The 27,629-nt window shown below is 35.9% G+C and overlaps 3 protein-coding genes across 10 annotated transcripts in view; all 3 read right to left on the bottom strand.

Moving 5' to 3' along the window:
* Positions 1–6,361, bottom strand: LOC112032360 (putative pentatricopeptide repeat-containing protein At5g08310, mitochondrial). 5 transcript variants are annotated; one of them, XM_065764826.1, is made up of 8 exons: positions 3,278–6,361; positions 2,713–2,842; positions 2,324–2,454; positions 1,344–1,431; positions 892–935; positions 677–772; positions 516–592; positions 1–74 (listed from the first exon to the last, which is right to left on the bottom strand). In XM_065764826.1, the coding sequence occupies exon 1, from the start codon at positions 5,961–5,963 to the stop codon at positions 3,486–3,488; it is 2,478 nt and encodes an 825-aa protein (XP_065620898.1). In that variant the 5' UTR covers positions 5,964–6,361; the 3' UTR covers positions 1–74; positions 516–592; positions 677–772; positions 892–935; positions 1,344–1,431; positions 2,324–2,454; positions 2,713–2,842; positions 3,278–3,485. The 5 variants fall into 5 exon arrangements, with proteins under 5 accessions (XP_065620898.1, XP_065620896.1, XP_065620900.1 ...); XM_065764824.1 differs by lacking the exon at positions 2,324–2,454 and adding an exon at positions 2,207–2,288; XM_065764828.1 differs by having other exon boundaries at positions 2,717–2,842.
* Positions 1–27,629, bottom strand: part of LOC112025100 (L-arabinokinase) — a gene marked incomplete at its 5' end in the record, with an annotated part of 46,482 nt that overhangs the window by 4,368 nt on the left and 14,485 nt on the right.
* LOC112024964 (uncharacterized) lies at positions 17,384–23,092 on the bottom strand. 4 transcript variants are annotated; one of them, XM_065764844.1, is made up of 12 exons: positions 22,598–23,092; positions 22,352–22,413; positions 22,052–22,108; positions 21,789–21,896; positions 21,305–21,447; positions 20,804–20,872; positions 19,517–20,723; positions 18,855–18,963; positions 18,541–18,633; positions 18,189–18,314; positions 17,744–17,830; positions 17,384–17,660 (listed from the first exon to the last, which is right to left on the bottom strand). In XM_065764844.1, the coding sequence occupies exons 1-5, from the start codon at positions 22,668–22,670 to the stop codon at positions 21,385–21,387; spliced, it is 363 nt and encodes a 120-aa protein (XP_065620916.1). In that variant the 5' UTR covers positions 22,671–23,092; the 3' UTR covers positions 17,384–17,660; positions 17,744–17,830; positions 18,189–18,314; positions 18,541–18,633; positions 18,855–18,963; positions 19,517–20,723; positions 20,804–20,872; positions 21,305–21,384. The 4 variants fall into 4 exon arrangements, with proteins under 4 accessions (XP_065620916.1, XP_065620915.1, XP_065620914.1 ...); XM_065764843.1 differs by having other exon boundaries at positions 17,744–17,872; positions 18,189–18,633; XM_065764842.1 differs by having other exon boundaries at positions 18,189–18,633.

Below are 27,629 nucleotides of genomic sequence, written 5' to 3'. Positions count from 1 at the left end.
GAGGCATAGACTTCATCATCTTTCAACCCATATAAATACCAACTCTGACGGATCTGTAGTCTGCACCACCAATGCTGCCACCAAAATACCCTTAAACTTTGCATTCAAAAACTTTAAAAAAAAAAAAAAACAGAGAAAGAAAGAGCGTAAATAAATTATGATAATACAGGATAGCAACTGCTGCACCAAGATAAAGGGATTAAGAGGTTAAATTCATTTGATAATGTTTACATGAAAGCACAATTAATCATCATGATAATGAATATATGGATACAGGATGGAAGGTGAAGATGAATGATCTAGGATTATATGAAAGAGAAGGAAGATTACAACCATAGGATTATATGTAAATCCTATAATCAAATGTTCATAATGTTCCAACACGATATGAACGACAGGAAATCTGCAATCTCAACTCAGCAAACTTATCCATAAAAATTAAAAAAACAAGCATGATAAACTTATGTCAACACAAATCAGGAGAATGGAGATAAACATATTAAAGGACCATTTACCTGTGTCTTATTCCTGAATCAATTCCCCAAAATCAGATATGGGAGGGAATTTCCACAAGCCCAACTATCTCAGCAGGCTGCATAGATTCAATTTTAGACATCAATTTTTATCTATAAAACAACCATAGTAGAGTAGCTTTCTACAGAACTAATATTCGTACCTGGCACACCATTGCAAGAAGTTTGTTGGCTTCACCACATGCTGAAGTCATCTGGTCCCTCACACCACATGGAGCTCCAACAATGTGATTCTCAACCTAATAAACAAAATTAAATAACAAATGAAGTAGCATAACATGCTCAAGGTATATAAAAATTAAATAATCTATGATTAAGGGAAGAATATCAATCTGAAGGTTCTGCTAAAGAGTCAGACCTTTTGGCAGAGCAAAGCAAGATCTCAGGGACAGACGTTTAATCCTGCAAAGTGTAGAAAAAGAATTAAGGTCTTTTTTTTTTTTTTGGGTTAATAGCAAAGAAGAAGAATTAAGTTGATTAAGCATTTCCCTAAAATTTCTGGGTACTTCAAATTGAATTTCAAAGACTTGAATGCTCAAGATATTAGTTGTTGTCTATTTGATGTGGGCTTTTGAGACATCTTAATTACAGATGAGTACAATTTTATTTGTCTTTATAACTAGATTTAGCCTTTGATGTTTTACTCAACTACAACTAAACCCATTCTTATTATCTAAGGCATATGTAGGGATGTACCACATACAAGATATATAGAATTTTTTTTTTTTATAAGTAAATAAAAAGATGTCAAAAGATTGAGTCCTAAAAAGACAGTTCTCAAAGTTTGGAATATTTGATAAATAAAATTACCACGAGCAGCAGCTATGGCAGCCATGCTAGCAACCTCCACAGAAGCAGAAGATGATACACCTTTGCCTTCTGGGACAGCAGAAGAAACCTGCATGTTCATCATATTGAGACAACAGTAATGTACTTTATAGGTACTTAACTTCAAAGCGGATGAAATACATTGAACACTAATAAATTCACAACGTCAACCTCATATAAAAGAATACATTCATAAGCATAAAAAACTAGGAAAAGTTTCATACAAAAAAAAAAAAAAAAAACCTAGGAAAAGAAACTGCATTGGTTTTTGGAATAACTAAGTATTAGTAGCAGCCACATAATAAAAATATCATGAGAAACAAAGAAGTGATCCACAGTAGAGAGAATATTGAAGTATATATTAGAAAAGCAAGATCGTGCAGAGAGTGGCTTTATACCAACGTAAGCATGATACAAACTCAAGTGAATCTTATCAAGATAATAAAGCAAAGTAAGTGGATTGGTAGCCTAAAATATATAATGGTCAAATTTTTGGAATGTAACATCAAAAGCCAAGTTTAAAGCCTAAGAATAAAACAATTCTACACAAAGCAAGGTACCAGAAAAGAAGTTGTATCATAATAAAAGCCGCAAGCCAGAAATGAGCTAACTCAAAATTTAATTAAGGCAAGGAAACAACTAAGAAAGGCCAACATGACAAGATAAAAAAAAAAAAAATATATATATATATATATATATATCAATTATCCTATATCCACTCACACATTGGGCACTTTTAAGGACACAAAAAAAATGAGGATATATGTTTTAGCTGGTATTAAGAATGTATGCAGTGGCTATGAATGAATCAAAACATTCCAAACAAGATAGGGAGAAACTTATACCAGCATACTGATACTATCCTCAAAGAAAACACCTAATTCTGTCATTAAAACCAGAATCAACCCCGCAACAAAAGCTGCCCACCTAAAATAGCATATTATTTTACAAAAGTGACCTACGATTCGGATGGATCTATAGCAAAGTATTCCTTTGCTTTTTCATATGATATTGGCTGGTCTCCGTCCATAAAATCAGATAAATCCATATCAAAGGTTGGTCCACGATTGCTCAATTCTGAACCATATGATACCTGATATGGCCAAAATGTGGAGATAACACAGATTTTAATAAAATCAGATACATATAATAAACACACGTAAAAATATTTTTTTCTGTGACAAAAAACACACTTTAAGTCATAAGCTCCATGCTTATTATGACTAAATTTCAATCACTCAAAAGAGAATAATTATATCCCTCTTCACTATCCCAAAGAAGAAGAAAAGTCAACCAACTTCTATAAATGAAAAAACTGGAAAAAGGATGACGTCTATTTAAAGACTCATACATACAATTTCCAGAACAGGTGTTGATCCTTGTCCTTTGGCTTGCTGCCGAGCCAGGGCATGCTTCCAAAGCCTATGTTTACTTGGATGATTCATTTGCACAGCAACATGGCAGGCTTCTCTTTTTGGCATCTACAAGAGAGCACATAAAAAGAAAAAGTGAGGGGGGCAGAGGGAGGGAAAGAGGAACATGTCATGAAGGAACTTCAAAAAAAAGAAAAAAAGAAAACAACAGCGCCAGTTCTATGACATTAGACAAACTTATTAGCGGAATTGTATTTGATTCTATAAATTTTTCATAAATAAGTTTTTCATAAAAAGATTCATAAATAAGTTTTGCATCCAATTAATGGATTGAATTTGATTGAAAACATCTTCAGTTTACATAGAACAATAAATGATCCATGTCCAATATTTACATCCACTTGTAGAATTGTTTTCATTTAAATTCTATCCAAATAAAGGATTGATAAATTAAGGATTCTAAATTAATTCATATTCAGTGTTCTTTATATAATTCAAATCAATAATAATGAAAAAGAATGACAGGATTTTCCCAAGACAAACATGAGTCACTTGGTGATGTCAGAGTCATAAACCCCAAAGGTAGGTTGATTATACAGAGCCTTCCCTGCCGAAAATAATCCACCATCCAAATTTAAGCTGAGAAGGACATATTGCTTTCTTTAGCCTGAGCACCCCAGTTCTATACTAAAAATTTCCTTGAGCATATCTGTGCTATCTGAGTGACTCCTAATCAATCAATAAGTTCATGTCAACCTTCATCTTTGACGTCTGAACAGCATATTTTAGGAATTCTACCCTCTGCAATAAGATTTCTAACTCTTGAAGAAGTCCTGGAATCTTCCAACAACTTAAGTACTGCATCTCTAACAATAAGACAGTTCTTATCCAGTGGATCTGGAAATTTTCCTTTCCCAGCCATCTCCTTTAAAATTTCAAAAGCCAAGGGTAGGTTAAGATTACATAGAAAACTACTCATTAGCACTACATAGACAAAGGTGTCAGGTTCCATTTCCTTCTCTTGCATCTGGTGAAGATATACAAGTGCTGTGTCAGGCCTACCACACTTACAAAGACCATGAATGAGGGCCATGAAAGCAATATTGTTTGGAGAACACCCTTCTCTTCCCATTTCATTCCAAAGCACTAGTGCATCATCAGATCTTCCAGCATTGCATAACCCATTCATCAAAGTAGTGTAAGTAATTACATTAGGCTTTCTATCTTTTACAAACATCCGGGAAAGGAACAGCATGGCCTGATCAACATCACCATTTTTGCACCATCCATCTACAAGCAGATTGTAGGTAATGACTGAGGGGACGAGCCCCTTGACCTCCATCTCACGCAGAATATCTTCGGCTTCAGAAACTCTCTTTGCTTTACAGAGCCCACTTATCAATATGTTGTATGCAACCACATCAGGACAATAGCCACGAGAACAAATGTCCCGGAATAACTCCAAAGCTCGATCCACTTCTTGAGTTTTGATTAAACCATCTATGGCTGCAGAATAGGGAATTATATCAAGGAGGAAACCTTCTTGAACCATGCTAGCAAGAAATTTGCAAGCTTCTACTGCTCTCCCATGTTTGCATAGCCCTTTTACAAGCAAGGTAGAATGTTTTGTATATGGTTCATATCCATAAACACGCATCTCTTTCACTGTAAAACGGGTTGGTTCAAATCTTGACAGCTTCATCTCTCTGAAAAGCTCATAACTTTCTTCCAATCTATTTGAATTGCACAGACCATCAATTAAATTTTTATAAATCATTATATTTGGTGCACAACCAATTTGCTTCATATGCTGGAAAATGTTAAGTGCTGAGTCCAACTTACCAGTCCTGAGTAGACCATCAATAACAATACTAAAAGAAGTGGTGTCAGGGCGAATGGCTTTCTTAACCCTTAGGAGTTTATGTTCCACAACATCAGCATCAGATTGATCCCCCATCATTGCCCTGAGCAAGAGAAAAGCTCTATCAATTGAGTTGTTATTAACAAGAGCATTCAGAACAGAATTGTAAAGCAAAATCATAGCTTCCTCATCAATATCTTCTTGCATTTCCTCGAGTAATTGGATCATTTTGTTCTCTTCAGAGAAAGATGTCATAAGCTTTGTAAGTATTTGAACATCGGGATGAATTCCCAACTGCTTCATTTCTGAAAACAAATGTAAGGCTTTCTCCAGCTCCTTAATTTTACAGAGTCCTCCTATGAGCACATCATATAGTGAAACATCAGGATAGTAACCTGATTGCTGCATTTTATCAAACAATTGAAGGGCCTTATCCACTCTGGACTCCTTTACAAACCCATGAATCAGAACGCGAAAAGTTTTCTCATTCAACGTAATATTATGGTCTTCCATTCTCTCAATCAATTCAAAGGCCTTATCTACCTCACCCCACTTGCTAAAAGACAAAACTAAGATAGAGAATACATGCATGTCGACCCACTCCCGCTCATTCATATCATTGAAAATGCTCAGAGCTTTTTCAAACTTGCCAGCATTGCAATAAACTTGTAACACTGGGGTCAACGTGTATTTATTGAATTTCCAACCATAATCCTGCATCTCTTTCATTCTCATTTCAATTAAATCAACTGAATTAGACTTAGATAAAGCCTCTAACAAACAATTATAGCTATAGTCATTGGGAACGCAAAGACCCATCATTCTAGCTTGATCAAACAATACGTTAGCTTCATCAAACAGTCCTACACTGCCCAAACACCTTACTAGATATCCCAGAGCTCCTGGAGACATGGAACAACGCAAATTTACAATATCCCTGGCCATGGCTCTCAGTGGGGCAATTTGTCGAGCACGTGATAGGATTGAGGCCATGGCATTATAAGTATAACAATTGTGCTTATAACCACATTGATTTGAGGCCCAAGTAAAGAACATGTGAGCTATTTTCCAACTCTTGAGGCAATTTAGCACACTTTCAACGACTTGGGTGGTGAGTCTTGGTGACAGGCTACTGAGTTCTGGGTTGTGTGGGGAAAATGGTTTCTTGGTGAAGATGGAAATGAAGCCATTTGTAATGCTGGTGAGGTCAGAATGAAAAGATGAGTCATAAGTATTTGTATGAGTTTTGGTGCAAATGGGTCTGTGAGTGTGAGAGAGGTTCTTGGTGAAGAGAAGTGAAAGCAGAGCACAAGGTCTGATGGATTTACGAAGACTATTACGCGCTTCTGTGATTTTTGGTAGTGCCATAGCTTTTCATACAAATGGAAAAAACCCAAAGGCTCGGGAATCCGATTTTCTTTCTTTAAGACCCAAATTAAAAATTTAGATAATACCCAAAACCCCAAAGGATCGGATTTCTGCAAATCTGATTGAGAGAGAGAGAGTGAGTGAGAACCCGAAGTGGAGAAGTTCAGTCCGAGCCGATTTTTCCCTCGCCTGGGGCCTTCGCCGACGCCGCCGCTGAAGCGTTCGCCGTTGGGTTCAGTTCGAACCGTTGCTTCACCGCCTGGGTTGCTTCGTTGTGGGTCTCTGGGTTTGCATAAAAAACCTTTCTCTCTGGTTGTTGTGTTTGATCGTTGGAGAAGAAGAGTTTTTGGAAAAGGGTGTGTTGTAGGGGATTTATTTGAAAATAACTACAAAACCCAAACAATAGCATAAGTTAGGTAATGTATGAAACTATATTGGTTAATAACAATTTGACTTTAGTGAAATTGATTTTACTATTTATATCGCCTATTTTTTGCCAGTTAAAAAAGCCATGTAGATAGAGAAATCGAATCCTTTAGACTCATTTCTTATACATAGAAACCGACTTCACTAGAGTCATTTTCTATACAAAGAAATCGACTTCAGTGAAGTCTATTTCTTTGTGTAGAAACCGACTTTAGTGAAGTCGATTTCTTTGTATAGAAAACAACTCTAGTGAAATCGATTTCCTAGTCTCGTCAATCCATCTCACAACACCCTCAATCTCGTCCCACAACTGAACAGGTCACGTGTAGTGAACAGAAGATCGATTTCAGAGTACTCGATTTTCGTCAATGATCCCCGTCCCTCCACGTGTTGCCATAGGTCCCAGTTGGGACATGTTCTGCTCCTTGCCATGAGGCACCTTCTTAAGAATCACTCTTAAAGAAACAACTCTCTACTCTTAAGAAACTCAGTACCTCATTTCCTAAACACTCATCTCACATAAACACTCTCAGGTAATGTTTTTACAATATTATTTGCTAGTTTTTTTTTTTTTATTTATTGAATTTCCAACCATAATCCTGCATCTCTTTCATTCTCATTTCAATTAAATCAACTGAATTAGACTTAGATAAAGCCTCTAACAAACAATTATAGCTATAGTCATTGGGAACGCAAAGACCCATCATTCTAGCTTGATCAAACAATACGTTAGCTTCATCAAACAGTCCTACACTGCCCAAACACCTTACTAGATATCCCAGAGCTCCTGGAGACATGGAACAACGCAAATTTACAATATCCCTGGCCATGGCTCTCAGTGGGGCAATTTGTCGAGCACGTGATAGGATTGAGGCCATGGCATTATAAGTATAACAGTTGTGCTTATAACCACATTGATTTGAGGCCCAAGTAAAGAACATGTGAGCTATTTTCCAACTCTTGAGGCAATTTAGCACACTTTCAACGACTTGGGTGGTGAGTCTTGGTGACAGGCTACTGAGTTCTGGGTTGTGTGGGGAAAATGGTTTCTTGGTGAAGATGGAAATGAAGCCATTTGTAATGCTGGTGAGGTCAGAATGAAAAGATGAGTCATAAGTATTTGTATGAGTTTTGGTGCAAATGGGTCTGTGAGTGTGAGAGAGGTTCTTGGTGAAGAGAAGTGAAAGCAGAGCACAAGGTCTGATGGATTTACGAAGATTATTACGCGCTTCTGTGATTTTTGGTAGTGCCATAGCTTTTCATACAAATGGAAAAAACCCAAAGGCTCGGGAATCCGATTTTCTTTCTTTAAGACCCAAATTAAAAATTTAGATAATACCCAAAACCCCAAAGGATCGGATTTCTGCAAATCTGATTGAGAGAGAGAGAGTGAGTGAGAACCCGAAGTGGAGAAGTTCAGTCCGAGCCGATTTTTCCCTCGCCTGGGGCCTTCGCCGACGCCGCCGCTGAAGCGTTCGCCGTTGGGTTCAGTTCGAACCGTTGCTTCACCGCCTGGGTTGCTTCGTTGTGGGTCTCTGGGTTTGCATAAAAAACCTTTCTCTCTGGTTGTTGTGTTTGATCGTTGGAGAAGAAGAGTTTTTGGAAAAGGGTGTGTTGTAGGGGATTTTTTTGAAAATAACTACAAAACCCAGCATAAGTTAGGTAATGTATGAAACTATATTGGTTAATAACAATTCGACTTTAGTGAAATTGATTTTACTATTTATATCACCTATTTTTTGCCAGTTGAAGAAGCCATGTAGATAAAGAAATAGAATCCTTTGGACTCATTTCTTATACATAGAAACCGACTTCACTGGAGTCGTTTTCTATACAAAGAAATCGACTTCAGTGAAGTCTATTACTTTGTGTAGAAACCGACTTTAGTGAAGTCGATTTCTTTGTACAGAAAACAACTCTAGTGAAGTCGATTTCTTTGTATAGAAAACAACTCTAGTGAAATCGATTTCCTAGTCTCGTCAATCCATCTCACAACACCCTCAATCTCGTCCCACAACTGAACATGTCACGTGTAGTGAACAGAAAATCGATTTCAGAGTACTCGATTTTCGTCAATGATCCCCGTCCCTCCACGTGTTGCCATAGGTCCTAGTTGGGACCTGTTCTGCTCCTTGCCATGAGGCACCTTCTTAAGAATCACTCTTAAAGAAACAACTCTCTACTCTTAAGAAACTCAGTACCTCATTTCCTAAACACTCATCTCACATAAACACTCTCAGGTAATGTTTTTACAATATTATTTGCTAGTTTTTTTTTTTTGAAGAAAATATTTAGAACATATTAGGAAAAGTTTTGTTTTTGTTATTTGTTACATATTGTGATTATTTGCTAGTTTTTTTTTTTAATTAATATTAGGACACATTTATATAAGATCATGAATCTACTTAAGAAAAAATATCTATAATGACTAGTAATATTATGATTAATTATTGGGAATATTTTTTTAAGAAAATATTTAGAACATATTAGGAAAGGTTTTGTTTTTGTTATTTGTTAGTGTAAATATTGTGATTATTTGCTAGTTTTTTTTTAATTAATATTAGGACACATTTATATATCATGAATCTACTTAAGAAAAAATATCTATAATGACTAGTAATATTATGATTAATTATTGGGAAAAAAATTTAAGAAAATATTTAGAACATATTAGGAAAAGTTTTGTTTTTGTTATTTGTTAGTGTTAATATTGTGATTATTTGCTAGTTTTTTTTTTTTTTAAATTAATATTAGGACATATTTATATAAGATCATGAATCTACTTAAGAAAAAATATCTATAATGACTAGTAATATTATGATTAATTATTGGGAATTTGTTTTAAGAAAATATTTAGAACATATTAGGAAAAGTTTTGTTTTTGTTATTTGTTAGTGTAAATATTGTGATTATTTGCTAGTTTTTTTTTTAATTAATATTAAGACACATTTATATAAGATCATGAATCTACTTAAGAAAAAATATCTATAATGACTAGTAATATTATGATTAATTATTGGGAATATTTAGTACATAATTGTGATTAAATTACAACATATTGGGAATTTTTTTTTTTTTTTTGTTACTGTAAATATTGTGATTAAATTGTTTGCTATGTTTTTTTTAAAAAAAATTAATATTGTGATTATAGGGAATATTTAGTACCAAATATTGTGATTATTATGTTATTACTCACCGTTTGGGAATATTTGTTTTGTTTGTTAGTGTAAATATTGTTGGTATTTCATATGCAAAGTTGTGTGATTGATGTTGATTGAGCGTTATACATTTGTCACTAACACAATTGCACTTGATGATCTATAGGTTGACAATGATCCATATAAATATATACTACGGTGGACCCCTTAGCAGTGCCAACCCTTATGACGGATGCTCATTTCAAGGTCCGGGTATCCAATGCTGCTATATGATGATACGCCGTAAGTTAAAGACCCTGAATGAGCTGAAAGTAAAAATTATGGAAGAGTTGCAAGTGAACCCTACTTTACATGACATACATATTACTTTCCGTTCTCCATATGAATTCCTCAATCAATGCATTAATTACAGAAATATGTCGATAACAGAGGATAAACATGTGAAATTCATGTTTAGTAAGATGCAGAAATGGGAACAAGCAGCAGATTTTAAGTTATACGTCACTTTGGAGCCACGTGCGAAAGTTGGCGTAGAGGAAGAAATTGTACAAACAACTACATCTCTACAGTTGGCAGTCCTAGATGATTGATGCACCACATTGTGAGGCTATACACCCCCTTTTCAAGAGACACCAGCAACAATTGAGAGCGAACCTAGAAATAGATATGAAGATCAATTTTGTACACATAGAGGTGAATCCTCTACAGTTCCAATAGTTGAAGATGAAGATGAAGACTGTGTTGGGGAAGATGTTGACGATAGAGATGAGTACGAAGAGAGGATTGACAATGGTGACTTTGACAGGGGTCTTGATGACCATGAAATTGCTCCCATTCTTCATGTTGATGATATGGCTGAATGTGATGAAGATGATGCGAACACTAATGTTAGAGTTCAGCATGTTACAAATACGACCCCCGTTTATGAACCTCCTACCTCATCATTTTATGAAAATACTTGGGAAAATATGGTTGATTTTGAAGTTGATCAGCAAGCATTTGGTTCTTCTTGGAATGTAGACATGAATTTTGCGAAAGAGTTGATTTTTGCGAATAAAGAAGCGGTGAAATGCGCATTAACAATTTACGCCGCAAAGCATAACAGAAACATTATCACTAGTAGGTCGACCAAAAGTAGACTGGCTGTGAAATGCGTCGATGAGTCATGCATATGGTACGTTGGGGCAGTTGAGAAGCCTAAATATGGACTATGGATGGTCACATCTTATAAGGGTCCTCACAGTTGTATACCCCTTGCCACGGCCCTTGATGGTAGAATGATGGATTGTAATTTTCTTGCAGCAGAATTTGTTCCATTGTTGCAAGAAAAACACACGGCAACAATATATCACCTCAGAGATTTCATTAAAGGGAAGTATTATGGGCATAAGCTTTCTTACTATAAGTTATGAGATGTGAAACAACGAGTTATTGCAAAGATATTTGGGGATTGGGAAGAGTCTTACCAAAGGTTGAGAAAGTTATTGTTGGCATACTTGGATCAAGAACCTGGCACCCGGTTCTGGTGTCACACCATACCCAGGGACGAGTTCGGTGATACAATATTGCGCTATGTATTTTGGGCTTTCGCTCCATGCATTGAAGGATTTATACATTGTAAGCCAGTGATCAATATTGATGGGACCCATTTATATGGTAAATATCGAGGGGTGTTGTTGATTGCAATGGCCACCGATGCCAACAACAAGGTTTTGCCTCTCGCCTTTGCTGTTGTGGACAAAGAGTCAGGGCCTAGTTGGAGGTGGTTTTTAGAACGCCTCAGGAATGCACTGGGGGATGTGATAGCAAATAAGGACATCTGCATAATTTCTGACCGACATAAGGGTATTCAAAATGCAATTGCAAACTGGCCTAGAGATGATGATGGATGAGTACAAGTAGTTCACAGATATTGCTTTCGACATGTTGCTAGCAACTTCAACATGCATTTTCAAGGCGCCACTTTAAAGTCATTGGCCTTACAAGCGGGGTATGCTACTCAAGAAGCTAAATTTGAGTTGTACATGCAACCTATCAAGGAAGCCGAGATTGAGGCCCTTAGGAAGAAACGGAGAACCGAGCGGCAGGAAAGTGAGCCCGACTCATCTATCATGCCATACACATATCTAATGAAAAAGGATTTACAAATGTGGACCCGACTATATGATGGTGGATACCGTTATGGGGTTATGACAACCAATGTCTCGGGGTGCTTCAATGGAGTACTCAAAGGTGCCCGTGGCCTACCCATTGCTGCAATGGTTGAATTCACTTGGAGCAAACTTGTTGCGTATTTCCATGACGACACAAAGAAATTACTTATGATCTCTCAAATGCCAAGGTATGGAGTAAATATGCCTTAGAAATCTATGGAAAAAACTTGCAAAAATCTATTTCACACCAAATAGCAGCGTATAATAATCAGAATGGTATATATCAAGTAATTACTGCATACAACATTAATAGCTCTGGAGGGGGACACCATAGTCATGAAGTAAACCTAATAGCCAGAACATGTCATTGTGGAAAGTGGCAAAATCGAAAGATCCCTTGTTCTTATGCAATTAAAGCTCTTCAGCACTTAGGGCAAGATGCGATTATATATATTGACCCATGTTATAGTTTGGAGAACGCCATTCGCACCTACTCACATCCATTTGTGGTGCCAATGTCAGATACATTGTGGAGGGATGTGGACGGTCCAAAGTGGGTGCCTGACCCAAACTTGTTACGGGGCAAAGGTCGGCCTGTGGCATCTAGGATACGGAATGAGATGGATGGGGTTCGGCAAGAACCGAGAACCCGGAGGCCAGATTCTGACTTGAGGGATATTCAACAAAAGCAGAGCTGTGGACTGTGTCATCAACATGGGCATAACTGTAGAAGATGTCCGCTTTCCCGTGGGGCTTCGACAAGCGGTAATGATCCAAACTAGGTAAGTAATGCTTTTATATAAAATGCCATGATGGTTATCAATTAAATGTTGTTGCCTTGTTTTCAGCATATTTAAATTAGAAAATGGCTAGATATTAAAACCAATCTTGCATGTATAAAACCAATGATTTTAGGGCTACTAGTAGAATTTCTAAAATTTCTTTCATATTTAATCCACTTCAACCTATTCCACCCACCACCAAAAGAAAGAACCCAAAATAAAAATAACAAAAAAATTCAGTTCTTCATTGTACTTTCAAACAACAAATTAGTATCTTGCATGATCCATGCCAAATTTGTTGTATAGAACTGCAGGAATTGCCAAAAGTGCCATAAATTTATATTGTTCAGAGCAGAAGGCATTGCAATGTAGTACATTGATTGATGAGCATATTTATACCACAAAAATTAGGAAATAGGTATCAACAAAGCAAGAAACTCACTGGCTATTACAAATTAAGACAAAACATAACAGGTACTCTAGGGATGCTTTTATATAAAATGCCATGATTGTATCAATTAGCCAAGTTGCATAGATTAGTGCGTATGTTTTGGCTTTTGGTATCTAACGACAATATTTGAATTTTTGTCAGGCATGCAGATACTCACTTTTGGACTGGCATTGTAGATGTAAATTGAGGTTCTCTTTATTGTGTATTTGAACTTACTACTACGTTGTATGCGGACAATTATTACTACTATGTTGTATGCGGACAATTATTATTTTGTTTATCATTGAATGAACTTGTAATCGAAGTATTCTATATCTAATGAATTATCATTAGATAATTTAATGAACTTGCTTTTCCTATTTTGTGTGAAAGAGAGACTTAAAATTATGTTGAGGAACTGAATTTGTCATTTTGTCTCAACGATTTGATTGTGGGCAATGTTTTTGCCACTGGTAGAAGGGGCTTTGGTGAATATAGTGATACAATCAGCTATGGCGAGAAATTTCAGCGAGCGGGTGTTACTTTGACAAATTGTTAGAAATTGAAAGTCTTTCCTTTGGGTGGATGTATTTTTTCCTGAGCTAAAAAGATTTAGGATTGTAGGATCATATGTTAAAAAATGTGTTTATTATAGCAACACCTGATACACTTTGATCTTATATTAAGAACTAGATTCAAAAGGCTTGAACTATTGAACCTACACCAAAGAACACAAGAGAAATAAGCAATGCAAATTTATGTACTGGTATAGAATAAACCATCAATAGGCAGATCTATATATCAGCTATATATATATATATATATATGTAGCAGCTGATTTGAATACTCCCAAATACTTTAGCCAATATGTTGTTAGAAGACTTGTTCAAGCAACACAATTTTAGAAATAAAACAACGATTCTTTCTAAGGCTACTTTTTAAGGCAACATAAACAAGAGCTTTTCATACATAACCAACCGCGCTTAAATAGTAATAGGTGCATTTCATGCAACTTACTCTTTTTCAACTTACACTTAAATAGTAATAACTGAAGAAGAAGAATGAAAAAGGAGAGAAGAAGTATATTATATTAGGCGGAAATACCATTTTCGTCCCTACATTTTCACACTATTTCCATTTTGGTCCCTAACTTTTTTTTTTACCGATTTTAGTCCCTATTCTGGAAAACGGGTTTCGTTTTTGTCCCTACCGTTACATCAGAGACGGAAATTGCACAGCTGGCAAACGGAATAAATTAAAAATATTAAAATAATACCCACAAATGCCACATCATTTTTTAAAAACAAAAAATTAATTTGTAAATTTTAACTAAATGAAAAAAAAAAAAAAAGGAAAAAACTGAAATAAAAATAAAAACTAAGAAAATTCAAAAACCCAAAAATAAAAACAGATCTTCCTTCAACCAAACACAAACCCAGCAATTGACTATTTTTCCATCTTCAGAAAACCCAAATCCAAACACAACCCCAAATCCAAGCTAAGGCTAAGAGGCCATCGCTGGCGAGAATGGCGACGGCTTCGCCGAATGCCTTGTGGTTGATGGGCTTCCCACGGCGGAGATGAGCGTTGTCCATGCAAGGGAGATCGTCTTGGATGAGAGCCGCATCATGGATCATCTCGATGGCGCAAGCGGCGGGCATGGCCATGGATTCAGTGCCGCCGACGAGCTCGCAGGAAGCGATGCAGAAGAATGGGCAGACTCGCTTGCCACCGCGAAGGAGGGAATAGCGCATGGCCTCGTGGAGCTCGCGGGGTTCTTTGTCTTTGAGTGAAATGGCAACGTCCAGAGCTTCGTTGATGGATTTGATTTTCTGGGTCATGTAGGTTTCGAGACTGAAGGCTGGTTTTGACCGTTCTTGTTGCTTTTGTTGTTGTTTTTTGAGAGTGTTGGCAGAGTCAAAGAGAGATAAGAAGGGTTGAGATTTGGATTTGGGTTTGTGTTTGGATTTGGGTTTTTTGGGTTTTCTAAAGATGGATTGCTGGGTTTGTGTTTGTATTCTTTCTGATGTTTGGGTTTGTGTTTGCTGTTTTTGTGTTTGGTTAACAAGAAAAATCAGTTGCTGGGTTTGTGTTTGGTTGACAAGGAAGATCTGTTGGTCGGTGGTGGTGGTGGTGGTTTTGTGATCTGGGTTTGATTGTGGTAGTGGTGGTGGTGGTGGTTTTGGGATCTGGGTTTGATTATAGGTTTATGGGTTTGTTGGAGATTGATTTGTTTACTGGGTTTGTGGGTTTGATTTGCTGAAGATTTGGGTTTGAGTTCTTGGGTTGCTGGGCTTGATTTGGGAGTTCTTGATTTGCTGGGTTTGAGTTCTTGATTTGTTGGAGATTTAAGTTCTTGGTTTTTTCATTCTTCCTGTTAGTATTTAATTTAATTTTTTCTTCTTGTTTTCATTTATGTCCTAGTGATTTGGGTTTGAGTTCTTGGGCTGCTGGGTTTGTGATCTTGTGATGGATTTGAGTTCTTAGATGCTGAGTTTGATTTGGGAAGAATACGAAAAATAAGTTGTAAAATGAAGAACAAGTAGAAGTACACTAAGAGCATTAAGAAATTTTTTTTAATTAAAATTTTTAATTAAATTAAATTTAAGGTTTTTTTTAATTTAATTTAATTTTTAAAATTTTCTGACTTGGCTTTTAAAAAAAATTAAAATGCTAATGTGGAATTAAAAAAAAAGTCAAATAATATTTTTTAATAATATTTTAATTGTCACATTAGCGCCACGTCAGGTTCCGTCTGCCACCTAAGACTTTACCGTTAGGGCACTGACAGTAGGGACAAAAACGAGACGCGTTTTCCAGGATAAGGACTAAAAGCGGTAAAAAAAAAATTTAGGGACCAAAATGGAAATCGCGTGAAAATGTAGGGACGAAAATGTGCTTTTCGCCATTATATTATTATGGAGGGGAGATTTTTTTAAGGTTTGGACAATGAAGCATTATATTTTAAAAGTGGGATGAGATGAGACATGAGAGTGACAGTTGACAGGTGAATTAAGAGAAAAATAAACGAAATGAAAAAGAATTTTTTTTTTTTTTTATAAATTTTTGTTGAGTTAATATTTTATATAATAAATGTTACCTTTACAATGTTTTACAATAATTTCATAATAAGTTTAGTTGTTAAGTTATTAGAAATTGTTTTAGGATGAAAAAAAAATGTATATGTATGTGTATATATATATATATATATAATTTGGGATTAAAAAAAATTATTGCTACATTAGACAATTATTTGCAATTATGTGGCGGTGGCAGTGGCAGTGGTAGTGGTGATTGCAGAGTTGGGGGTAGGGGCGGTTATGGTTGCGGTGGTTGTGATTATTGTTTATTGTAGTGGATATATTATTTTATTGTAGTAGATATAATATTTTATTATAGTAGATATATTATATTTTAAAAGTGGGATGAGATGAGACATGAGAGTGATAGTTGGCAGGTAAATTAAGAGAACGATAAAAGAAAAGAAAAAGAAATTATTTTTAAAATTTTTGTTGAGTTAATATTTTATGTAATAAATGTTGCCTTTACAATGTTTTATAATAATTTCATAATAAGTTTAGTTGTTAAGTTATTAGAAATTGTTTTAGGCCGAAAAAAAAATGTATACGTGTGTGTGTGCATATATATATAATTTGGGATTAAATTATTGTTACATTAAACGATTATTTGCAATTATGTGGCGGTGGCGGTGGCAGTGGTAGTGGCGATTGCAGAGTCGGGGGCAGAGGCAGTTATGGTTGTGGTGGTTGTGATTGTTGTTTATTGTAGTGGATATATTATTTTATTATAGTAGATATATTATTTTATTATGTTGTTTATATTATTTTATTGTATTGAAAACTAAAATAAAACCACTGATATTGGATGTTTTGTAAAATGAGAAGGTAAAATAAATAAAGTAGTTTTTTTGTAGTGCTAAATAGCTAAAATTATGGCTCCACCAATGTTGATGCTCTTATGAGGTCTATTTAATAAAAAAAATTAGTATAAATTGATAAGGTGACTAAAAATATTACTAAAATAATAAGTGAAATTCAAAAAATTAGTTTTATTGTCTCTGCATCCTATAAAATTGGTCAAAAAACTGACATAAAACGAAATGATTTGACATAAAGCTATATCTTGTATTTTAGCTTATTGATTTCTCATGTGATTTGGCACAAAGCAAAATGATTTGTCATGTGACCTAATGTTTATTTAGGAAAACTTATAATTCAATTTATTGCTTATTTTTACTATTACTTGTGGGTTCCAAGATTGCAAGTTGGAATGAATTAGGTCATAGCAAACAAAGTTTTGAAAGATTCCTTGGACAAGATAATGATTAATGTGCTAGTAGATAAGGCACATGTAAAATAAGCACACTAAAAGTTAATACAGTTGCGTTTGTGGCCATAGCTATGCAAGTTGACATATCATCTTTAGTGTTTTCCGGGAAATTAAAAGAGCATTAGAGAAGCTGTTTCCCATCATCTTTGACATTCAAAGTATTCGGGACCCACAAATATGAATCATATTCCATTTGTAATACAAAATCAGCCGGACTAATATTGAACCAGTTTTAAGTACTACTCTCAACAGGACAACCAATGCAGACTAGAGGTTAATAATGACAGACCATGTAATAAACTTGTTCAGGGGAGCCTCCCTTCTGAATGAACCTAGCAACTGCAAATGCCATATCTTGAACTGGTCGCTGGTGAATTGGGCCACCAAATTATGTAAACCTCACATAAGAGACATAAGGCAAGTAGATTAATTAAGTATCTTAGAGCATTGCTTTGAAAGTGGTGGTGGATGCAAAACTTACCAGCCACTCCAGGCCTCAGTCCATAATGTGGGTTTGTAAGGTTTGTTGGAGAGAGTAGTCACAATAAAAACCATTGCACGTGTTTATCTGTCAGCAAGATTTAGAGAGATGGATTTTGAACTGTCATTACTAAAGCAAAAAGAGAGTCATTGTAAATTTTTTTTCTAACAAATAGATTTTCATCAGGTTCTTCTAGCATGTCATGTATTTTCATTATATTTCACAAATTGAATATACAGGTAATAGAAGCTTCATTGCAAGTGCCCAAACTAATGAGAATGTACCAATAATCAATCAATTAATGGGATGCTTAAAATCCTTATAGTAAAATGTTAACATTGACAAAATGCAAGAAAACAAAAAAGACCAACTATTATGACTTTTAGTTAATGAGTAGATATGTGGTTGAAGCTAAGATACATTTAAGAAGTATAATTTTCATTACCATTGGGTCCGGGACATCATCTTCCTTGCACATAACCCATGGGACCCCAGTACCCATTCCTACAGCCATCTTTGCAACCCAAGTCATATAAGCATGACCAGCAGTTCCAATTACCTTGCTTACAGGCTGAAATTCATTCTCAATTTGCAAATAAAGGTTAAGTAAACATATATATAAATACATCAATTGGCCGAAAATGATGAAGTTCCGCATATTGTAGTAATGTAGTTCATGACTTCCTACCAGAGCTAATATTTATTTTTCTTTATTTTTCCATGTCAAACATAGTAAAATTTTCTGACATGTTAGAGATACCACAAATACTTGTGTGTGGAAAACCTAGAAACAATACCTGAGAGAGGATGATGGGGCTACCTTGAGACTCAAATAGCTTTTCATCCTTCATCATTTGAACAATTCTCTGGGTAAACTTTTGCATTGCCAACTGCAATTCCAAGATATATAAGACACTTAACAAAACTTAGATACTTAAAAAAGTTATAAAAGCTCATTTTTTTAGTGAACAAAATATGCTTTCACATGTTCAATTTCCATCAATAATCCTTCAGTTTTTATTGTACTTACATTTACACAAACAGAAAATGTACACAGAGAGAGAGAGAGAGAGAGAGAGAGAGAGAGAGAGAGAGGGAGAGAGAGAGAGACCTTGAAAGGCTTATTATCTGTTCTAAAGCTAATGCCTGGAACATACATCAACCAAACAGGAAACCCAGAAAAGAGAATTCTCCTGTGCCCATTAATGATAAGTGCCTTCCTATCATAAGTGACACTGCACTGTGTCAGTTGAAGACTCAGAAACAAAACCATAGAGAGTAAAAACCGGGATTTTTTAGAAAATAACCATCAAACCCAAACAATATGATTAGTTAGGCAAACTTTCAAACTAATTTCGTGAGGAAGTAACAAATCACAATCACACCAAGTCATTAAAATATTTCTTAGTTTATAATAGTTTATTGTTCTCGAATTGAACCAACTCAACTAAGTAAAATTGGGGTGGATTCTATGGATCCTTATCAACCAATCTAAGTCAGCCACAAACTTTGTTTTCTGCCAGTCTATCTGACCTAACATCATTCCCTCTATCATCAATAATTTTTTTTTTTTTTAATTATTGGTAAGTTTCATGTACCTCTATTATGGGAGAAGGAACACAGAGAAATAAATAAATATATACCCCCTGAAAGCCAACACTGGGAACACACACTTTTGAAAGCCCGAGCTGCTATAGTAAATGGAATCACAACAAAAACAAACTGGTGCATTTCGGTTTCTACGAGACAGACATAAAGAAGAGCATTACATACCTACAGTGCTGATATTCCCGTCTGAGGCTCTCAAGTTCTGAAACAAGAGCAGGAATCTACTGAATATCTGAGTGAGCCCTCTGCTGTAACTCTACTTAACAGGCTCTGCTGATTGCAGTTCAGCTTCCATCTTGGCAATCTTGTCCATATATTCAGCAGTTGTTCATATTTAGTGCAATTGTTTTTAATATTTTAAATTATACTTTTTCAAATTAGAAGGCCCACTATGAAGTTATAATGAATGACAAGGTCCTGTCTCTTATCAAAGAGGCAGAGGCATATTACCACGAGCTTCAGGAAGACCGTCTCGTACGTTTGATGCCCTTCCAAAGGCATCAAACGCACTAGAGTTGGCCATATGTAGAGTTGGCCATATATATCCTATTTCTCCACTCTATTCTATCCAAATATATATTGCATCCTTGTTCAATACATTGTTCAATACAGCTATTCATATAGTTTTAGGCCCTTCTCCAACTTTCTTCGCTACTTTGACTTGAATTAGATCAGCCTTTCTCACAAGAGCATTAAGCATTCTCTGCAACACATAACCAAAACATCTTAAACTACTCTATCTCATCCCTTTCTCAATATAGCCACTCCACCTTCAAACAGATGAGTTCATCTATTATTTTCACACCTATTATTTACCCTTTTTTTATAAGTATAATTTACCATTTTCATTTCTGCTACACTTGTATTAGGAATGTCTTACTTCTTACCAACCAAACACTTCGTATCATTTTTCATTTCCACTACACAATGTTCATTTCTTTCAATTTTTGTCTTATTACCTATTAAAAATAAAAAATAAAGCATCATTGATCTAAGCATATTAGTTTTCCAAAAGGAGAAAAGTCAGATGAATGAGACCGCCAACATCAGGGAAATGCAGCAACAAGAGCTGCATTGCTACCTTCCAAAATTGAAATCAAATTAAAGCACGCTTACTAGAAGCAGCAACAGGAGCTGCATTGCCCCTTTTCTTTGTTTCTTGGTTGTCCTTTCTTCCAGATGTTGATAAAGGCTTGCGACTCACATCTTTACTTGGTTGAGAACCAGATGTATCCACCCCTCCTTCACGTTTCTGCCGGGCTTGCTCAGCCATTAGTTGCCATTTTGAAAGCATGTCATCTCCTCCAACAGCAGCACGGGTTGCAACGTTTGTCGACCTTGTCCTCATTTTGTCATCTTCCTCTTTGTTTGCCTGTACCGAAGCAGATAGCAAAGTCAAGAATTTTGAAAATTGGTTGAGTGGTGAAGATATAAATGAATTATCCTGTATACCTGAAGTGATTTCCCACGACCATCATCTTTCTCCTTGTCACCATCAACTTAGGTATTATTACCCTCAAGCTGCATTTGGAGAGATATATCATATAATATCAAATATATAGAACTTTAATCAGACCCAAAGTAAACATTTGTGTGTAGCTTGCACTAACACTTCAACTTCTTTGACTAATTTTCTGGATTTTTTATATCAGCTGAATTTTAAATGTTAATTGATTTTTTTTCCCTCTTGTTTCGGTTTTTCCTTTGTATGCTTCCCCTGTAATAGGGTTTGCGTCCCTTTGTGCACTTCTCTAATAGATTTATTTACAATACACTGTCATAGAACATATGAGATTTAAGATACTGAGAACGAATGCAAATGTGACACCCTCACCTCCCCACCTCCCCCTCAGTGGTGGGCGCAGGGGCCAGAGAATAAGATTAGAAAGAATAGTTCAGACACATGTATTCAAGGGCGGCAAACAATTTATAGCAGATTGCATTAACAATTACCTTTCCACAAGTCTCATTGTAGTTGCTTCATCTAATACGCCCTTGCAATCACCAAGAAAAGCATGGAACTCTTTAATAACTTATTGGTACTCTGAACCATGATTAACCATAGCAGTGTCATCTTCCAAGAGCAGCCGATTTATCTACAAATAATTGATGAAATATAAATTTAATTTTAAGAATGGCAACATTATAATCCATGCATTGCAATCACTGTAGTCAAGGGATGGATAATATATTTTCAAATGATACAATACATGTGATGTTGAAGATAACTAAAACTCCTAATCTTCTTTCACATGTCTCAAAAATGGTTTTCCTGCATTTTTTTTAAGTACATAATGGTGGTTTATTAAGGGACTATGCCCACATAATGGTGCAGTACAAACAAAGAAAGAAACCCTCTTAGGAGGCTTAACATACCAAGTACTCTAATAAGGCAAAGAGATTGCCTTGGTACAATTCAGTATAGAAAGAAGCAAACCTTGTCCAAGTACAATTCAGTAGCCCAAGTGGAGATCATTGTTATTTGGCATTTATCATCCTTTGCAAGATTATCAAGCTTTCGGAGTAAGAAAGTTCTCAAGGCATCCTGCAAGTAAAAGGTAGTATTCCATATGAGTAGTAGAACTTCAATGCACTAATTTAACATTAAAACAGAAGTAACATACAGATACATGGGTCAAAACGTAACATAAGGACAAAAAATCTAATTCAAATCTTAAAAAGCATCAATAAAATTCCTACCTGATTTATCTCCTCTTTATTGTAACTATAACTCTGTAGTGGCTTCCATGAGGTGGCCTCCAAGAGACAAAAAAGAAAAAAAAAGCTTGTTGGTAACAATGACAAAATCAACTATAAATTAGTAACTAAGAGTACATAATCATGAAACATTGACAAACTGGGCTATATATAAAGTTCTAAATTTTACACTAAACCTCATACTGATGCACAAGCATAATATTAGTTAAAACCAAAAAAAGAGAAAAGAAAAAAAAAAAAAAAAGAAGTAAACCCAAAAGGTTAAATATGAGAAAGGATTACCATATGCACATCAAAACACTGGACTTCCATTCCTGAAGAGGCATAAATGATATCTTCATTCCCTGAGTCAAGCAACAATCACTAATGTGAACTTTGATCATAAACCTGACTGTAAACTGAATTAGATACCAAACATATCACCAATATTCATAGTATTAAAGAAATCAATTATAAATTGGACTCAAGAAATTAATACCCAATGAATCAAAAACTAAAAAAAAAAAAAAAAAAAAAAAACAAAAATACCTGACTTGAAACATAAAGAAGAAATGGGTTCCTTCCCAATTTCCATTACAAGCTGTACATCTTTGCATTGCATATCAAACTAGCAAATGCAACCATCCTGTTTCATTATTACAAATGAAAACATAACTAAATCAAAAGTTAAATTTTTTTCCTTTTTTCTGGAGAGAGAGAGAGAGTGTGTGTGTGTGTGTGTTTTACCTCGGCAGAAGTGGCGACGAAGCTAGGGCGGTTACGTGATAAAATAAATCCCAAACGGGCCAAACCCATTGATAGAGATTTCAACATTAGCAAGCTATCATCTCTCCACACCCCATTCCACATTGTGGATGGGCTTTAGCAATCAACTATGGTAAAGGAAAATTAATACATTTCAAAACATTATAGATTTAGTCACATTCCGTTTGGATATTATTACAACACAACAAAAAAGGGTATAATCCATTAATCCCACTATGAAATTTCAGATTCATGTTAATTGGGCCAAAATTTCATAATTTTAAATTTGCTTGAATTTATCCAAGCAAGCCTTACAATTTCATGCTATTGTTAGAAAGTTGCTGACATTGAGAAATCTAGTAATAGCAAGTATCCTCCAATCAGAGTGACTAACAAACTTTACATGCATCATTTACAATTTTTCTCATGTAAAACATTTTAATGATAATCCCTGAGTTCTACATTCATGGTTTCCATAAAATTTAAACTTGTTCAAGAAAGTTTGAATTCCTAAGATGCAAGAAATACAAGTCCCACAAGCGAGAACACTGTGTACTAGATATCGAAAGCAATACTTACTTAAGCGGGAAAAGGGTGCTTTCCCCAACATATGCTACAGCTGCAAAATGCAAAACAGCATCAAACGCATTCTCTGAGAATATTTTATTAACCTGAAAAATCTGTTAAGGTAAACTCCAGGTGTGATATTTATATTAAAGTAACAAGTCTTACATGAAGTTTATTCTATAAAGGGCACCTTCAGCGTAAAAAATATATATATAAAGGCATAATAAGGATACAACTTTTGCGTTTGATCCAGATGCGTGCTGATCCTAATGATTTTACGTTTATGCTGTGTCCTATAAGTTTGTAGTTGGGGGAGGGGTACTGCATCTCCTTGGTGAGGCTCCTTGCGTTGCTACAAAGATGGAGTTACAACCAAACAATGGATTAGATGAATTATAATAGCATTAACAACAATTACTCAATATTCATTACATTAAATGAGTTGTCATATCGTGGGGCCAGCCTTGTGTCCTCTTTGTGACCACCTGTCCCAAAGGAGGTGCTTTTGTTGTGCATTTAGGTCGACCTTGTGGGGGTGACTGTAACCCAACAACTATTGCTCAGTCTCAACATGCAACACTGGCATATTTGCTTGACTCCCAATAACTGAAGATCCTACAACTGGGGGAGGATGGTGTAGCAGATGAAGTGTGAGTGAGGCCCGTAGTCATGGGTCTATATGCAGTCCAGGAGTGGGCATGAATGACATGGAGTGACTATGGGGTGGTACATGGTCTATATGACCAATGCTGTACAGGGGGATTGAGTGTGCATGATAGAGGGGCTGACTAAAATCATAGTCGAGATCAAAGGATGGCGGAGTAAATGAAAGATGAGCGGGGTCAAAAAATGTACGTGGGGTGTGTGAAGGGATCTCGGGTGAAAGATGCATGAGCAGTGGGTAGAGGGATCTCTAGGTCAGGAACTGCATAAGCAGTACTGGAGGGATATCTGGGAAGGAGATGATGTGGACGTGAAGGGAACTCTGGGGCAGGAGATGCATGTGGGGGTGGAGGAACTCTGGCGTAGGGATGCATGTGGGGGTGGAGGGGGATCCGGCCTACTGACAACCTGATGGGGTGCACCACGCTGACCATGGCTATGGCTGGCACATTTGAGCTCGTGCTTGGTCATCCAGTATCTTCTGTCGCATTGGATTTGCCCCATCGGTCTCTTCCAAGGGAAGTTTGGCATTATACGATGAAGGCGTTCCACATATTTAAGTATAGCTGAGATATGCTTGTACATGGGACTGCCTATGTATATTCGTCAACATTTGCTTGTGATTGGCAACCTGCAAGTACAAAAATACAATAGTACATCTAACAAAAAAAATTGTGATATGCAACAAAAATTGAAAAGAAAGGTCGAAGCGATTACCATAATTAGAAGTGAAGCGGAAGTGTGGTCGACGAACCTCCAAGTCACCCTATCATACCAATCGAAGTATGGATAGCAGGCGACATATCACCCTGTAGTCGTGCTCCATGACATAGAGATCGTGCTCGACTATTCCATACTTGGATATGGCCATTATGTTTGTCCCTCCAATTCACCTCTATCTTCCCCTCAGGTCTATGTCATGAAGGGCGTCGTAGTATCAACATATGGGGGGATTTCTTGTACCATCCCAAACTGACGAAGAACACGTCTGGTGTATGTTTCTCTACTAGCCAGAAGCATACAAGCGGCATCCTCACTGTCCATACGTCCCTTCCTGCGACACAGAACGGAGGCAGGTGGGCTAAGTCATCTTGATATGGTTCCCAACCACCTGAAATAACCAAATAAAAGGGCAGCACATTTGCAATGTTCATTATTTTTGACTATGAGCTATTTTACAAGCAGTAAATACAATAGTCATAAACAATAGAAGGAACACAATTTGGGTACCTGGTTGGGACGCATACAATCTAATAGCTGACGGTACCGAACCAGACAGATTTCTTGGGGGCTATTTTTCGTGGTCATGACCCACACAGTCCTACAATTAAGAAAGAGAGAGTCAATACTTGGAATTGAGAATTTGAAGTAATCAACAACAATAAATGATGGGCAATCGTAAATTTAACATTACATACCACTAAGTTTATACCAAATAATGATTATCTAAACATATGATTATGGTGGAGCTAGAAATTAATAACACTTGTATTATACATCAATAATAACATATGACCTCAGTGGTTGTAAAACGATATATAAAAATAAATAAAAATCCTATTTATTTTCAAGATTTGAGGAATATAAGGTTAAAATTTATTTTCTATGTCTAACAATATGTCATGTCGTTTAAAATTATGGATCTATTTCCAATTTTCAGAATCGTCAAGGAAGAGACTTACTTAATAGACAGTGGAGAAGTGCAAATGGTGGGCCATATGCATCATCTGGTGGGAGGTCCTCCTTCCTTGGGCACAAAAAAGGGAGTCTGAACCATGCCCAATACTGAACAGTAGCAAGGCCCCACCAATCTGACTGGCACCACTGTCGGTTGCCCTGCATAACTCTCTGTACAACCATGCAAGGCAAGGCTCCCCCAACTGTACTGAGTGGATTGCGAAGGTCCCTCAACATCTGCAACCACATCATATGCACCTATCGCCGACTTGTCGGCGAAAATTGTGTCTGCCAGCAGTGCTAGAATATAACACCGTGCATATTGATGCACAACCACCTCTGCTGCATCATTAGGCAACCCTGGTCAATTTTTTCTAGTAGCTTTTAATTAGGATCCTTTGTCCTTTAAGCACATTTCCATAGGAGGAATTCCAAGCATACTCTGACATTCACTTTCCATGTCAAGTTAGTTATCCAACAATTGCTCACCATCATTGGAATCCCGAAAATAACTTCCACATCTTGCAATGTGATTGTTGTCTCCCACATGGCAGGTGGAAGGTGTGGGTTTCAGGCCGCCATCGCTCAACCAAGGCCGTTATCAAATTATTATCAATTCTCTACATGGGTCCTATATAGCCCAATTAATCCAACTCTCTTGACAATGTCGATGACGCGATCATCCACCACTATGGGGCGTCGTTTTCAGCTCGTCATTACGACCACGCATTTCAGTCCCCGGATCCTGCACATGATAGAACCATGGTGATGAAATGAATATGCATAACCTTTGTATATGTGATTGTAGCTATTGATCCCAAAAACAAAAATAAAGCTGTTATGAAGGGAAATTAAAATATCATCCCAAAAAAAAAAAGCAAACAACGGAGCAAAATAAAAGGATGCAATGCACTTGATACATTTGATAGAATGCTAGTGCACAGTGCAGAGCTATCAAACATTTACTAAATTGATAATTAATAACCAAATATTATTCATGTAATATTTAATTATAAAAAGACCCATTTGAAATTATTATCTTACAATTTATATCATCCAAAAATTGTATGATTTTTTTTCTCCTCAAAAAAAATATAAAATAAAATAAAATAATTGACCACATATAGCCAGCATTAATGGAGTTTTGAATGCTTAATTATCACTGGTTAGTGTAAGAACATAGAACTTTGAGTTTTCAATGCTGGTTTTATTGTTGCCAGCTAGATTGAGAGCTTTTGTTTCAATTTTCTAAGTGGTGGTTAATATAATAATCTCAGAAGTAAATTTGGAAAAATTTATGCTCGACTCTCTTGTCCCATACATACAAAAATTATATTAAAGAGTTAATCTATTATAAGCACAATACAATCAAATTTACAACTTCCTAAACACCGATTGCAAACATATAAAACAAAATTTTCAAGGACAATTATGATAAATAAGCAGCAAGGGTTATTGGGGCCTATCACAAGAAATCCTGCTACCACAAACAGTGGAGGAAGTGGAAGCTTTGGCTTGTCAATGTGCGATTATGTTTGCTGTTGGGATTGGTTTATACGAACTCATCTTTGAGTAGATGATGCCATGGTCATCATCGACCAAGTCCAGCAAAGAGAGCCATGTAAAGCTCATTTTCGAAATGGACAAAGTTTACATCCAGATTTTCATAAATAGGACAATATTGAGCTATGTAGGGGATTAGAAATTTCGGGAAGTTTAACATTTAGAATGTGATTGATATTAATTTGTTATGTGTTGATTCTTTCAGTTTTTACGCAACTATAAAACAAGTTTTTTAGCTATGAAACTAGTAAAAATAAGACTTTATAATAGAAAAATGATGAAATTTGGCAAATAATATGATAGTTTTATAAAAATGAATTTTTTTATTAAATGAAAAAATCGTCTT

This window comes from Quercus suber, unplaced genomic scaffold (assembly GCF_002906115.3).
Source record: "Quercus suber isolate HL8 unplaced genomic scaffold, Cork oak 2.0 scaffold_586, whole genome shotgun sequence".
NCBI classification, from domain to species: domain Eukaryota; kingdom Viridiplantae; phylum Streptophyta; class Magnoliopsida; order Fagales; family Fagaceae; genus Quercus; species Quercus suber.
Note: the sequence above shows the minus strand (reverse complement) of the source record. Positions and strands in the feature narration are given on the sequence as shown.

Coding starts and splice junctions, on each gene's coding strand:
- LOC112024964 (XM_065764843.1), bottom strand. CDS start 22,670: ATGCAATGCAAAGATGTACAGCTTGTAATGGAAATTGGGAAGGAACCC. Junction 22,414..22,597: donor TTCTTTATGTTTCAAGTCAG/GTATTTTTGTTT, acceptor TGCTTGACTCAG/GGAATGAAGATATCATTTAT. Junction 21,897..22,051: donor ATAAAGAGGAGATAAATCAG/GTAGGAATTTTA, acceptor TTTTACTTGCAG/GATGCCTTGAGAACTTTCTT.
- LOC112032360 (XM_065764826.1), bottom strand. CDS start 5,963: ATGGCACTACCAAAAATCACAGAAGCGCGTAATAGTCTTCGTAAATCC.